At 48.0% G+C, this 16,133-nt stretch overlaps 1 protein-coding gene across 1 annotated transcript in view; it reads right to left on the bottom strand.

Annotated features, from left to right (window-relative positions):
* The window catches only part of LGR6 (leucine rich repeat containing G protein-coupled receptor 6), a 90,749-nt gene that overhangs the window by 39,328 nt on the left and 35,288 nt on the right, over positions 1–16,133 (bottom strand). The window contains exon 4 of the mRNA XM_042924780.1: positions 1,462–1,677. Coding sequence (XP_042780714.1) covers positions 1,462–1,677 — 216 coding nt within the window. The remainder of the gene's footprint in view (positions 1–1,461; positions 1,678–16,133) is intronic.

Below are 16,133 nucleotides of genomic sequence, written 5' to 3'. Positions count from 1 at the left end.
ACACTCTGCATGAGGATCCTTTGCTCCCACCAGACTGGCCTATTCGCCGGCCACCAAACACCCCAACTTCCCCTCAGTGTCTTCACGACACTGCTTGGAACACTGTCATTGTCTTCACCATCTCATTCTTCATCATCTTTCCAGGTCCAGGACCCACCCACCTTCCCCCTGAAGCCTTCCCTCTTACCCTCTACACTTGCTTTACCGCCCCAGTATTCCTACTTTGCATGGACCTGTATCTATCATCAGCTATCTTGGCATGCATTACATTACATCATTAGCTGTCTTTTTCCACATTTATTCTACTGTTTCAACTAGAGTGTCAACCCCTCCCTGGAGGGCAGCAGCTGTTCTCATACTTCTTAGAATCGTCAGTGTGCACATAGGAGTTCTGAAAAACGCCTGCTGCTGTTCATTTGTCTGGGACCCATCATGTGATCTTCATTTTCCCAGTCTTGTCTCTTGCAGACATCTGACCCCATTCCCTCAGGGTGTCACAGGGATGTCACCAAAACTAGGATCAGTCACCTTGCTCTGTTTGCCTTGTGTAAATACTCTCAGTGACTTCCAGAAGAAGAGATGGAATGGCCATCCTGATAGAAAAACATGATCCATGAGGATATTCATCTTGGTTCTCTAGTCTCCCAGGACAGAGAATTAGATAAATTGGTGCCTGATATTTTTCACCTTTCAAATGGATCTAAGCATCAACTGTTCTCTGATTTGGAAAATCACACCATATTTTCAAGAGTAGGGGAGTCAAGGTTGCCATTTTAGCAGCGCCACTAACAGATATGTTCCCTAGCAATTAGTGTGTAACCCAAAGCAATTATACATGACCTCCAAACCCTTAGTAATTACCCTATGAACTTACCAATCACTCATAGCAATTAGCTGGGAACTAATTTGCACTCTAAAGTTCTCACTGGGGAGGCAGAGGTAACCCCAGTCCCCAATTCCTGCCAGGGATACTATCTCCCAGGTAATTACCCTGATGGGGTGTTGGTGTCTAATTACAAGTGATGGCATTTCTCTGGTTCTCCAGGCCTGGGAACTGAGATGAATTTATCCTATCCTGGTGCCAAAGCATCAGACTGCACCATCTGATTGTTGAATATGGTAGAAATCATTTAAGAGATTCTTGACTTGTATTCCAATTAGCTTGGTATAGTTATTATATTTGCATAGTGAGAAATAAATAGGTTAATTTCTGCTTACTGATGATGGTGTAAGAGCATTTCTACAGCTCTACTGTCATTTGGCCTCATGATAATCCCCATGGGGTCAACAGGGGATGATCATCCTCATTTTATAAAGGAGAAACTGAAGCCAGACAGTTCAGTAACATGTAGGGAAGAGCAAAACAATCCAGGCTTCCAACCCAACTCTGGAGTAAACATGCAGCCCCCAACAGGACCCCTCCCCCCACCACCCCAGAGTGGGAGGCAGAGCAGCACTCACAGCACCACAAGGCTGGTGAGGTTCTGGAAGGCGTAGTCAGGGATGTGGCTGATGCGGTTGAGGGCCAGGGTCATGGCCTGTAGGGCAGGGAGGTTGTTGAGGGCTCTGACAGGGATCTCGGTGAGTGCATTGTCGTCCAGCCACAGGTGGCGGAGGGAGGACAGCCCTTCAAAGCTCCTTTCCGGGACCAGGGAGATGAGGTTGGCATCTAGGCGCCTGGTGGAAGAGAGGATGGAGAAGATCAATCCAGGGCAAGACGCAGAGCAAGGTTTGGGACTGGGCCGAGCTGGGCCAGCCAGGACCCCAACAGGGCCTTTGAAGTACCCTAGGACTAAAGCTGCGACTTGGCCACCACTTATCCTATACCCCACCTGTTCAAGCTCCCATATTTTGCCTCCATTCCAACCCAGAATTCTTGATTCTTTATGCCATATGTTCCTATTTATGATACCAACTCTTCCTCTCAGACCCAATGTTGAACCCATAGCCCATCTGTGGATAGCCAGTATTTCCCTCATACCCTCAGGCTTTTAAATTGATGGCCTAGCTCCCCTGCTTTGGGTGTGCCACTCTTCTTCCCAACCCTGTCCGGTTCAAGGTCATATAGTGGAGATGCTCCCACCATTTGCAGAGGGAAATCTTCTCCCTCTGGACCTAAGCAAAGAAAACGCCTCCCCAAAGACACTAGCCACTCCCTGTCACCCAACCCTAGTATCGTTTGCTCCTAGTATATGAAGCTCCTTACAAGGTCCTGGGGCTTCTTGCTTAGAACCTATGGGACCTATGGGAGGTCCCTATATAATACAGTTGAAGTCCTTGATATGCTACTTTTCAGAACAGGTGAACAGATGGTGGTGATCTTGTCTGTGCAAAACCAGAGATTTTTAGGTTTCATGAGAACTTCTAATGTAAATTATAAAAGATCTAGAAGTTCAGCCCAGCAAGGCAAGCCCATCTTAGCTTTTTACAGGTGTATCCCATCTGTGATGTCCTTTACCAATATGCTACTGTCTTCTGCCTCCTGGTCTCTTGGGCTGAAATCGGATCACCCTGGGTGGTTGGTCCCATGGGGACCAGACAAGCTGGCCTGTGACCATTGGTCTACTCCTAGACTTTTCTATCTTGAAGAGAGGCTTTGCCTTGAGGCATGGTTCTCCCACACGGTATATGGCACCTAAGTCACTGAAACCCAGCCTTTGTCCACAAAGGCGCTAAGACTCCCTAATCCTGAACCTAAAGGACAATTGATGTGACTGGGAGTTCAGGGTGTGCAGAGGAAGGTCCAGAAGTGCTTCTATCTCTTCCCTAAGCCATTTCACCAGTGCTCTTCTTGCCAAACATCTTAAGCGCCACTTGGAGACACTCCCTGGCTTACCATCAAGGGGAATGGTGGGCAGGCCAATGCTGGAACCTTAGATGGAAAAGCAAACTGACTGAGATAGTCTTTGAAAGCTGTGATTAGGAAAGACCTCCCACCCACATGAAACCTCACCTGATGGGACCAAAAACCTTTCAGTAGGTGCCCTCTACTGGCAAGGCATGTCACTCCAGATATAGTCTATACCAATGGTGGTCACCATACCCTTAATGGTCTGACTGACTGGAAGCTTATGAAAATACAGACTCCCAAGCCCCTCCCCAGGGTAGTCTAGTTCAGAAGGTCTGGGGTGGGGCCTAGGAATCTGTTTCTAAAGAACTCCCTAGATGCTTCTTTGCACAGACAGGTTTAGGAAACATTGGATAAGTATCAGCTGCCGAGAGGACAGTGTCCCTGTGCTTCCTTACGTAGCTTACAATCCAGTGGGAAAGTCAGCCATATTCAGAGTGCAGTGCTACGGGGGAAGCACAGGTGTGTGGGCCTCAGGAAGGGCCTCCCGGACAAAGTGATGTTTACATGCAGACCTGGTGGCCAAGGAGGAACCGGTCAGGGGAGGAGATGGGGAAAAGAATTCCAAGCAGAGCAAAGACATATGGGAAATTGAGGGTGCAGCGTTGTAGGAGACTGAAAGTGGTCAGGTAGGGCCGCAGGAGGGGAGAGAGGGGAAACAGGAGAGAAAAATGTAAGGTGGAGCTAGCTGGGTGGGCGGAGCCAGAGCTTGCTGGGCCCTGTGAGCAATGCTATGTTCAGGGAAACAGGGAGCCACTGAAGGGTTTAAAGCGAAGGAAGAACGGCCAGATTTCTGTTTCAGAGAGATTCCTCTGTTGACCTTGTTGGTATAGAAGGGCCATATTGGAGGCCGGAAGACAGGCAAAGAGATAGTTGCTTTACACAACCTCCTGGTCCAGAAAGGGATAGCCGTACCCATAAAGCTTGAGAAGTAAATTTTGCCCCTCTGGTATTCAGTCCCAAAAAGTGTCCTCTCCTGATGGTGACCCCTGTTGCTCCTGACTCGGGAGAGTACGCTGCTGGCCTGGCAGGCTCCCTGTCACAACAAAGTCATCCAGCAATTCCAGGGGTCTTCTCAGCACCCCATCAGAATGCCACTGCCCTGGGGCGCCTGGGTGGCGCAGTCGGTTAAGCGTCCGACTTCAGCCAGGTCACGATCTCGCGGTCCGTGAGTTCGAGCCCCGCGTCGGGCTCTGGGCTGATGGCTCGGAGCCTGGAGCCTGTTTCCGATTCTGTGTCTCCCTCTCTCTCTGCCCCTCCCCCGTTCATGCTCTGTCTCTCTCTGTCCCAAAAATAAATAAAAAACGTTGAAAAAAAAAAAAAAAAAGAATGCCACTGCCCTACTTACTTCCTCTCAGTGAGGGCAGCATCTTGGCCCCAGCTTTCTCAGAGACCACAGACAGACAGCCAAGCCCTGAATCTTAGAACTACACAGGCAGAGTGACTTTTGAGAGAGACTTAAGAAAAGATAAGATTCAGACAAGGAGAGGTAGAAAGCGGGGTATCATGAGTGAAGGCCTCAAAGCAGGACAACACAGGGCCAATGTGGATGGGGGAAGTGGGCACAGATTTTAGACATCCTTAGGAAGTCAAATCAATAAGGCCCAACAACCCACTGGATATAGGGGACCAGGACAGCTAGGGCATGGCTTGTCAGACAGGCCTGCGTCCTGCTCTCTGCAACTGCTTACCTAAAGGGTAGAACAGACCCAGGAGGCCTGAATCCCCAAGGTGGGGGTGCTCCCTCTCTCTCTAAAGCCTTGGGCTGGGAGCAATCCTATAGTGACAAGTGTGACACCAATAGCAACCGATGCTTCTGCTTACTGAGACCTTGTCATACGCCAGGTGCAAGTGTGTGATCTGTGCTCTTGTAGCAATTCCACGACGTAGGTCTGATTAGCCCCATTTTACAGAGAGATGAAGCCACCCAGGGTCCCTTAGCCAGTGAGTCACAGAGCTGGGGTTCCAACCAAGGTTGTCTGGTGCCGAAAGCCATGTGCCTCACCGCTGTGTGATGCTGGTAACGGGGGGCATGAGGAGGGCGGGAACCTGCTGCTCTATTTGACAAAGCCTGAGAATCAGGGCAGAGGCCATGGCCGAGCCCCTGGTAGACAATGGCCCCGGGTATATGGACACAGGGAAGGTGCTATGGGGCAGACAGAAAGTGGCGCTGGGGCAGGGCAGGGGGGAAACCGTCTCTTACCCTGTGGCTTTGGCGGCATTTGGAAGCTACCTCTCATGCATATGCATATGTGTGAGTACACACGTGTGCCCATGCATGCACATGTGCACACTTTCACATGTAACCTATGGCCCTGATTACTCCACCTCCTGCATTTTGTGCAACCCAGAGGAAGGAGGGTCCGAGAGGGGTCACTTCTACCAGGCTGGGCCAAGCACAAGCCTGGCTCAGGATGATACTTCCCCAGGAAAGGGCTGGGCTGGATGAACCCCCGGGGCCCCTTTCTGCTTTATTGGAGAGAATGCCTCTCCCAGCTGGGCTTGTAGATCTCTTGGAGCGGGGTGGTGGAGCATGTTAGAAGGAAGGTGCCTGAAACCCTGCTCCTGATACCTGGGGACAGGGACGTGCCAGAGAGGGAAATCAAGCAAACTGACAAATGAAGAAGGTGGGATGAACACGTGGAAGAAATCAGTCAGATCTGAATTTGTGTTTAGGGTGAGCAGAATCCAGGTACGTCGCTCAGGCCAAGGTAGGCTTGGGCTGGGATGTGGACCCAGCATAGCGTTGCTGGATTTAGCAAATAAAAAGACAGGTTGCCCATTTAAATTTGGATTTCAGACAAATAACACATAATTTTGAGGATAAGTATGTCCCATGCAATATGTGGGTTGGAGCCCAGGTAAACCCGAATTTCAGATACACGGGAATAACTTAAAAAAATTTTTTTTTAATGTTTATTTATTTATTTTGAGGGAGACAGAGACAATGTGAGCAGGAGAGAAGTAGAGAGAGAGGGAGAGAGAGAGGGAGAGGGAGAGTCCCAAGCAGATTTTCTCTCCCCAACACGGGGCTTGAACTCACGAAATAGTGAGATCATGACCTGAGCCGAAACTGAAAGTCAGATGCTTAACTGAGCCACCGAAGCACACCCACAAGGAATAACTTTTTAAAATTAGTAAGTCCCATGCAATATTCCTATTTTATGTGGTGACTCTAACCCAGGGGCTCTGGTGAGCAGGAAGGAAGTGTGAGCTTAGCCATCAGATCTAGTCACAAAGCCCCTCTCTTAACACTTTTGGGTTGCTTTCTTCAGCTATATAGGTTGACTACCTGCTCATCTCAGAGACTGAGGTTAAATGCAGACAAAACACCCCATTTGAGGCCTGCTACCCAGAATTACCTTTCCTTCTAACAAGGAGGCTATCCACAGGGGCCCTGGGGACCCAAGGGAGAAACTGGGAATCTGGCAATTATGGATCCTCCTGGTGGGTTTGGCTGTGTGGACAGAGCACCCCCTTTGAGGTGGGTTTCCTGAGGAGCCCAGAGCAGAGTGGGGGAGGTAGCAGGGAAGAAAATGGAGCAGTACTGGCTTCTATTTTCCTCCTTCTCCTCTTATGGGACATACCCTCCCTCCCTCAGGGACCTCTGAACTTTGGGGAGCCCCCAAGAAGTCCCTTCCACTCTCTTCCTGTATCTGAAATTCAGGTTTACCTGGGCTCCAACCCACATATTACTTGAGACATACTTATCCTAAAAGTTATTTGTTATTTATCAGAAATCCAAATTTAAATGGTCAACATGTCTTTTTATTTGCTAAATCCAGCAACGCTATGCTGGGTCCACATCCCAGCCCAAGCCTACCTTGGCCTGAGTGATGTGCCTGGACTTCCAGCTCACCCTAAACATAAATTCAGATCTGGAAGGATGGGTGCTGTCTGAGGAAGCTGCCTGACCCCCCTGAGTCAGGGTTCAGGCTGTCCTGAGGTCCCTCTAGGGCAAGTGGGCCAGGCTCCCGTGCATCTGGGTGGGAGACAAAGGAACCTGTAAGCAACCAGCAGAATTCTCCATTTGGGAATAATGGACCTTTTTGAGCTGTTCCCCATCCACAGGTGGGAGGGCCAATCCAGACGGACTCTGGTTTGGCAGGAAGAAAAGAGCAATTATACCAATTAAGCTCTGGAATAAAATCAACAACCCCCAACAGCCCTTCTCTTTCTCCCACGTGGGCCTAGCCTGCTTGAATGATTCCTGACTATAATTCTTACCTGCGGCAATAGGGCAGATTCGCTGGGACCTCACAGGCCAGTTTGGGCTTGCTTGGGCTCTGCAGAAACAATTTAACCTTTCTAGGGCTTATCACACTCCCCCGACCCAGAGCTGAGGCTGAGGCAGGCAAGGGGGCAGGAAAAGCTTAAGTGAAGGTTGGGGGCCCTTCCCTCCAAGTCCAAGTCCCAAGGAGCAGGTGGTCTGAAAGTCACCTGGCCATAGGACATTCCAGAGAGCTGGCGACTTGGGGGCCTGGTCCCGTTGGACTAAAAGGAGATAAAGACCTAACAGGAAGCAAGTAGCAGCAGAAGATATTTGGGTTAGACAGCAAGAAGTTGCTCACTGACAGTGACCCAGAAGGACAATGGTGTAAACTCAGAACCACATTATATCAGCCTAAAGGAGCCTGGCAGCCTCACTCATTTTATATAAGGAACCTGAAGCCCAGAGAGATAAAGAGAAATGCCCAAAGGGAGTAGCAGGGCTGGGACTCAAACTCAGGGCTTCTTTCTACTTCTTTCCATCAGCCTGGCTTCCCTAAAAGGATAGGATGACAGAAAGACACACATCTCTCTCAGCTACAGGAAGCATATTTATATCTGGAAACCAAAGTCCCTTACAGCCCATAGGGCATTAGATTGACCTAATGGATTCTTTCTGGAATTTCCTTCTTTAATCCATCTTATTTCCTACCAGATCTTAGTCACATACAAGACTAGAGGGACAGATTCAGGGCTCCTAGTGGACCACCAGCTGATCCACAGATGTCACCAGGTATTCATTTAAAAGGGATCATGAATGTGAAGTTCCAAGCTCAGGGCCTGTCACATAGTACCTGCTCCCTGAACACAGGCTGGCTTTGAATCTAAAGGTCAGCGTGTCCCAGGGAAGGATCAAGAGGCCAGCAGGGAGAAGAAAGCAAGGGTCTTTCTGTTCTATTACACTCAGGTCATGTGTGACTTGAGTCCTTTCTCCAGGCTGGAGCCATGTGATATGAGAGACTATGGTGATTATAGGACAAGATCCTTAGGAGCAAAGAAAATCTAGAAACCAGGATCCATGAAGATAGATGGGCTTGAAGTGGGCTCCACAAGCCTGGGGACATTCAGGGAAGACTATTGTTTCTCATCTATCTAGACAGAATCTGTGTTTCTAGGGTCCCTTCCGTGATGTGGTCCCCCATCCTAAGAAAGTATCCACAGCCCATCTTAGGCTCTGGAGTATCCCTTTCCTTTGTCAGCCCATCAGGTTTTTGCAGAGAAGGAGAGGAGAGCCAAGGTGCCATTTCAGAGGTTCAGAGACAGCTTTCATCCTGTGACTGGCTCACTGAGTTTGGTGGTGCTTCTCTGCCCCAACTCTCACTCCTACCTAGCTACTTGCTTCTCTGCTTGAAGCTGTTCACAATGCAGGCCTTCCCCAGTAGGATGGGCTTGGGATAGACACAAAATGAAAATGGAAAACCCTTATTCAAAAATGATTAAGAATTTCAAGATGGCGGGGCGCCTGGGTGGTTCAGTAGGTTGAACATCCAACTCTTGATTTTGGCTCAGGTCCTGGTCTGATGGTTCATGAGATGGAGCCCCATGTCCGGCTCTGTAATGACAGCCCAGACCTTGCTTGGGATTCTCTCTCTCCCCCTCTTTCTCTCTCTACCCTCTCTCAAAATAAATAAACATTTTTTAAAAAGAGAGAGAATTTCAAGATGGCAACAGCAGAGCACTAAATCTTTTGAGCCAAAGTCCTGAATAACTGCACAGGCCACATGCCCACGAAGCCAGTACTGCTCCTGAGCTCAGAAACTCTCAAAAGCTGTGGGCCAGACCTTCTGTTCTCAATTTCTGATTGTGAGTATGAGGGTAAGGAAGAGGTTGGGGGTGAGGTACCTTGAGGACAAGGACTATTTGTCACCCAGTTGTCAACTAGCTGCTCTGAGCAAAACCCAGTCTGGATTTTCACCTCAAAAGCCCCATTCCCCATCCCCAGCACATACAGGCACAGAGGTGACTTTCAGCAGGACAAGGGGGCAGTACAGGGGCAGGGAGCCTCTCAGGCTCTGGTTGGAGTGGAGTACAGGCAGGGTAGAAGGGGGAGGATATTGAAAGTGAAAAAAGAACAAAAAGCAGCCACTATGGAAATGGTTATTCTGTGGGGAAAATATTCCATGTGGGAGCCGTTCATTGCCTGGAGGGACCAACAGCCCTGACGGAAAGCCTGCCAGGGAAGGCGAGGGTTCCAGCAGAGAGCAGGCTGGCACCTGCAGAGTGGCAAGGAGGTGCTCCAGGGCCTTCCACAGGCAGCAGGCCCCAGCACCAGCCACAAGTGCCAGCCACCAGCCTCCGCATGGAGGGCCATGAGGCTCTAACAGTGTGTATGAGGGGTGCTCCCTGCCCACAGAATGCTCTGGCCCTGCTTAGGGAAGGCTCGTGCATCTGGGGACCAGGCACACTCAACCAGCTTGGGCCCAGTACTCAGATGACTTTACCTTCAGACACACTGACACCCTCCCAGGCTCCCTTTGTAGAGACCACAGCCTGCCTCCTGTGAAGGCCCTTTGTGGTTCCATGAGGGACCCTGTAAGGTCTCTGCTACCCCCAAATATTTCCCCACTACCCATGGGGTTGCCTGAAATGCCCCCTCATTACATTAGTCTCAACTCAATCACTGTCATTCCTTTGGTCTTGAATTCAGTCGGATTGGATTTAGTTCAATCAAAAAGGATTAAAAAATTCAATCCGGTGGATTGGATTAAATCCACTAAACATTCACTGAATACCTACTGTTAGGCCAGTATTGTTCTCAGTTCTGGGATTCAAATAGTATAACACATAGTCCCTCTCCAAAGAAGCTCTCAGACTATTTATTATTTAATAAAAACAATATAAACTCTTTAGCTAACATTTATTGAGAGTTAGCTGATTGCCAGCTGTGTTTGGCATCTTACATATATTTTCATATTGAATATCTACCCCATTCCAATGGAGTAGGAATCTTATTACCTGCATCTTACATGCAGAAAAGGAGGCTCATGGAGGTGAAGCCATTTGTTTGACTCCAAAGCCTGTGGCTTTAAACCCACAGTTATACATACTTCAGTCAAGTGTATAGAAAATGCTCAGGAAGCTGGGTCCCACTCTTTCTGTCTGTGAGAAATCCAGAAGACCTCACGGAGAAGGTGGCATTTGAGCTGGCTCCCAAGGGAGGAGGAGGAGTTTTCCGAAGAGGCAGTATTAGAAAAGGGGATGCATGTCCAAAGGAGCAGAAAGGGCAAAACCACAGAGGCAGGGAGGGTGTCTGGTGAATAGTCAATGGTGTACACATGAGTGAGAAGGGTCCAGAGATGAGACAATGAAAGCTGCAAAGGGGCAGATTATAGTGGGTCACAGGTTAAATTGGCATTTTAGGAAGATCACTGAGGCTCCCATGTTGGGATTGGATTGGGAGGGATGGGTGAAGGCAGAGGGCAGGGAGAGAGAGTTGGGAGTCTGTCTCTAGTGCAGAATCCCAAGTTCTCCTTATGAAAAAGTAAGGCTCTTGGGGCACAGGCCCCAGGAAATCAGAAAAGGTACAGACAGGAGGGGTGTGAGGCACCAAGGGAAAGCAAACTGAGTTTTCCAAGACTGTCAGGCCAGGAACTCTGATGTAAACGCCTCATATCCCTCAGCTGCATAGAACAGAGGGGCCCAGGGTCAGCCACATAATTCTAGAAGTCTTTCCAATGCTGCTCATGTCCTGCGGGACCTCAGGCTGCCCCATCATCCTGATCCCCTAGCTCACGGGGGCTGCAGGAAGTGAATGCTAGGCAAGTCCACCCTTTGCCTCAGCTAACAACTTTTATTCCTGTCTAGGATGGTAAAGGTCAGGGGAGGGAAGAGAGAACCTAGACAATCCTTGAGCCAAAGCTCTTCACCTTGAAGTAGACACCGCTCAGCCCAGGTTTATTGATGAGCCTTCCCCTTGGCAAGATGTCAGTGCTTGTCCTGAAAGGCCCTTTCCATTCCATGAAAAGAAATCTCTTTGGGAATGCAAGCTGGTGCAGCCACTCTGGAAAACAGTATGGAGGTTCCTCAGAAAACTAAAAATAGAACTACCCTATGACCCAGCAATTGCACTACTAGGTATTTATCCAAGGGACACAGGTGTACTGTTTCGAAGGGACACATGCACCCCAGTGTTTATAGCAGCACTATCAACGATAGCCAAAGTATGGAAAGAGCCCAAATGTCCATTGATGGATGAACAGATAAAGAAAATGTGGTATATATATACAACGGAGAATTACTCAGCAATCAAAGAGAATGAAATCTTGCCATTTGCAGCTACATGGATGGAACTGGATGGTATTATGCTAAGGGAAATTAGTCAATCAGAGAAAGACAAAAATCATATGACTTCACTCATATGAGGACTTTAAGAGACAAAACAGATGAACATAAGGGAAGGGAAACAAAAATAATATAAAAACAGGGAGGGGGACAAAACAGAAGAGACTCATAAGTATGGAGAACAAACAGAGGGTTACTGGAGGGGGGGATGGGCTAAATGGGTAAGGGGCCCTAAGGAATCTACTCCTGAAATCATTGCTTCACTATATGCTAACTAATTTGGATGTAAATTAAAAAAAAATAAATTAAAAGTTAAAAAACAAACAAACAAAAAGAAATCTCTTAGCTAAGGAGAATAGTCCAGCAGATGCTCTTAGACAGCTGATAACTTGGGGCTATAGTCAGAAAAGGTGTTGGCAGTGTGTCTACACTAGAAATAGCAACCAAGCTTCAAACCCAAGTGATTGAACACCAGACCCACCTGTAGGAGATTTCCTTCACACACCTTCTCTGTGCAAGGCACTGACATATATGTAGTCTGGGCAGCTAAGGACTCCCCAGACCCATGATTCCTCCAACTTGGGTGCTGTAACTTTCTAAGACAACACTGTCTAACAGAGCTTTCTGACATGAGAGAAAAGTTCAATATCCACAATATCCAAAATGGTAGCCACTAGGCACACGTGGCTATTGAAGAGTTTAAATATGGCTGGTGTGGCTGAGCAACACCATTGAGCAATCTACCATTGAGTAGATTAAAATCTACTTAATTTTAATTGACACATGTGCTCAGTGGCTACCATACTGGACAACACAGCCTTAAGAAATTAGTCAGGCTCGGGGCACCCGGGTGGCTCAGTCTGTTGAGCGTCTGACCTTGACTCAGGTCATGATCTCGTGGTTCGTGAGCTCAAGCCCCACGTCGGGCTCTGTGCTGATAGCTCAGAGCCTGGGGCCTGCTTCAGATTCTGTATCTCCCTCTCTCCCTGCCCTGCCCCTGCTAGCTCTCTCTCTCTCTCTCTCTCTCTGTCTCTCTCTCTCAAAATAAATAAACATTAAAAAAAAAAAGAAATTAGTCAGGCTCAATGCAAGACATTAGGGATACAGGCATGAATGCCTGACTGAAGGATCTTACAGTCTAGTAATGAAGATGAATAAATAAACAACCAATGGTGATGCAGTGTGTGTGTGTGTGTGTGAGAGAGAGAGAGAGAGAGAGAGAGAGAGAGAGAGAGGGAATCTGTGTGTGGTGTGTACCAAGAGTTGGGGGAACAAATAGAAGGGTGTGAGTTATTCACCCAAGGAAGGGAAGGTAGGACAGGTTTCCCAGAAGAGGTACATTTGTACTGGGCCTTGAGGAATAACTGAATTTCCACCAAGCGGACAAGGGAACAGGCATCTTGAGCACAGAAAGGAGTGTGTGTCAAGGTGCTGACCAAAGTACAACATGTGAACTAGCTGTGTGTGCCAGGAGCAAGGGCTTGGGTAAGATGGGAAAGGTAGTTGGGAAGGAAATGTGCTGGTTCTTGGGGGCTTTATGAATCTGAACTTTAACTTGTAGGCATTGAGATGGCTTAGGCATTTCTCAACTATGGTTGAGAAACAAAACTCTGGTTGGGGAAGGGATGCTGGCAAAGATCTTGTCCTATGGAATCACAGAGCTCTTGACTTCAGATAGGTCTCTTTCCCCTCTCTGCGTTCAGTTTCTTCACCTGAAAAGGGAGGGTTAGCTTTAAGTGTCTTTCCTACTCTGTCCTTCTAGATGTGTATGCCTTCTTTGGACAAGTCTTCTGTGTTGTATCCTTGTGTACCCAAGACAGGGGCTTACTGAGCAGGCCAACTTATAAGCATGTGGTGTCATGCAGAGGCTTAGGGCAGCCAATCCCCACTCCCATGATCCACAAGCATTTCAAGATGACTAAAATTCTACCTATTGGACAATGTTCCTTCTTAAAGTGTAGAAGTTGCCTATTAACGATTTTTTTTTTAAATCTGGCAAGTATTATTAGGTAGTCTTTTAATGGAGAACAGCTTTTTGAGAGAAACTTCTGGAAATGGAACACAGACTTGGAATGCAAGAGCTTTGGGCCAGAAAGAGCTGGGAGGGATGATCAGTCTAGGTGGGAGAAAGGCTAAGGCCAACTTTGGACCTTTGAACAACTTTAGTAAGCCCCACTTAAGTGGCTTTTCTCTCCATTAGACTGGAAGTGCCCTGAAGGCATGGGCTTTGTCCTTTCTTTCCCTGAAACTGGCCCACAGTGGGCATTCAATCTGTTTGTTCGTTTGTTTATTAATGGAGTCATGAGTGCTTCCAGCACTGCTCAGAGAACTGCCTGCTGAGAAACCAGTCATAGAAGTGGGAGCTGAAAGGGACCACACTCAACCAAGAGAAAAGGGGTGATCATCCAAGGTCAGAGAGTGAAGAGATGGCAGAGCCAAAGAAGGTGTTTGGCTTTGAGTCCAGCATTTACTTATCTCCTGCCCTTGTTCACCTGAAAGAAGGTATTCATTAACCACTGACCCATAGACAGTGCCATGGGGATAGCTCCCCAGAGACCCCACAAAGGAAGATGTCTGCTTCTCTCCCTATGTTGCTGGCTGAGGCCTTATGAAGAGCTTGGTCTCCAAGAGCCATTTCTGGCAGAGTCCAACAGTTGGGTCCCACCCGTTGGGTCCTAGCCATGCCTTTATATACCCAGAACCCATTACCAGGCCCTCACAGGGTGTGCACAACTTCTGAGAGTCCAGAAACTAAAACTCTTGGGAGTTGGAACCCAAACACTCCTGGGGGGATGGATGGATCCCATGGTGACAGAGAGCATGGGGAGCAGAGGACCATGACTGAGCCACCAGAAACTTAGAGAACTCAAGCTTCCCTGCGGGGGGGAGGGGGGGCAGATGGAGCCTTCAATTAATCTTCGTGCTTCTGCTCATGATTGAAGGGCAAAGGGCAGCTTAGAGATACAGCAATGCTTTTTCCTCCTTCTCCCTTACGCAGGGGAAGGTCTGAGTTTATTGGAGGAAAGTGATTTCATCAGTTCTGATTTATGCCACCTAATAAGATCTCTCCCCTCTCACTGTCAGCCTTTCAACAGATCAAAGGTGGGATATTAAAACGAAGGCAATTTCAACTCGTTCTCCAGGCTATGCTAATGCCCAAATCACCCTTTCTCTCCATCTGTCAGGAGAATTGATGGATGTGCAAGAACCCCAGGAGGCAGAGAAAGCATTTCCTTTGTATACATCAAAGGATGATACCTGAGCATTCCTCCAAGCCATTCCTTGTGTTTTAATTGGCAGCAATATATAAAAATAATTACCAGCCCTCCAGGAGGGAGTCAGGGAGAAGACTCTGTGTATAGTCTTTATGAGCTTCCCCAGAAGACACAGACCTAGAGATCTGGGCAGAAAGCCAGCTTTGTGGGTGACGATCCCGGAATCCTCGGGTGGGGACCACAAAAAGCCATCCTATCCATCCCCCAGCCTCTAGCCATTGGATTCCAGACATCAGGCTGGCTTCTGGGGACCTTCCTGGGCTTCCTGGGATGTGTTTGAGATCTGGATCCTGTGGTTGCCTGGGGCCTGGATGGCTGCCCTTGGCAAAAGGCACTGTGGTTGGTGGAGGAAGATGCAGATGGGGATTTTCCCAACTTGCCTCTCCAAAGAGGGGGCAGTGATGTCAGAGGTTTAGGGAATATAAGCAACATCCCAGCACTTTGAAGATACTTAAAAGTCATCCAAGCAGACTCTGTGGTAATAGGTACCAGGGAAAACCAAGCCACATGTTAATACTTCTAAATGTACCATGGGAAGAAGGGAAAAAAGAAGGAAGGGAAAAAAGTGTATATCATATCTGGTTTCCCTAACACAGGGTTCCAGTCCTTCCCATAGTCTATTTTTTCTTTCCTCATTTCTAGGGGCTCCAAGGCTCTTTATGGACCAGTATGAGAACTAGGGAGGTTATAGATATGTGGTATCAATCCTCTCCTCCCCAACGTCTCTACTTCCCATCAATCTATCCATCTATTTATCCATCTATTCATCTATCTGTGCATCCATCTGTCCACTGATGCATCCATCCATCCATTTATCCATCCATCCATCCATCCATGCACCCATCTATCCATCCTTATAGACTAGAGAACCACCACCCCTCCACCACCATGTTGTGGTCTTGTCTTTCTCTTCATCAGTCATCCATGGCTCTGGTAAACTCTAAACCGTTTAAGCATGAGCTTCAGGATTCCTTCCCTGGATTGACTCTCTCACTAACCTCATTTCTCAGAAGGTCTCCCACTCTCCATTTCATCTGGGAAATATACTTCTCTACCTACCTCCCTGTCTTGGAGCTCATGGTTTATTCATCTCTCTTCTTTTGCAAGGTTGGTGCCACTGTTTGAAATATGCTTCTCCCTCCTCTCTTCAAAGCTCTACTTAAACTCCTTCAAGAGCCTCCTGACCTAACCCCTCATGGTGCTGGTCCTTCCTATATGCATCATCTTCTCAGTCTTTCCTGATTGATCTGTAAGTACTTACTATACCCTGAATCCATGCTAAGATCACTGACACGGAGAGGCTAGCCATAATCCCTCTCCTTTAGCCTAGGAGAGAAATGAAAGAAACAAGTAAAACACACTTAAGTTGTTTTCAGTTCAAATGGAGAAAAACTTAACCACCTTCTCACTAAAACACCTGCGAAGACACAGAAAAACTTGACATGATGAAAGACACAGAA

The sequence above is a fragment of the Panthera leo genome, chromosome F3 (genome assembly GCF_018350215.1).
Source record: "Panthera leo isolate Ple1 chromosome F3, P.leo_Ple1_pat1.1, whole genome shotgun sequence".
In the NCBI taxonomy this organism is placed as follows: Eukaryota; Metazoa; Chordata; class Mammalia; order Carnivora; family Felidae; genus Panthera; species Panthera leo.
Note: the sequence above shows the minus strand (reverse complement) of the source record. Positions and strands in the feature narration are given on the sequence as shown.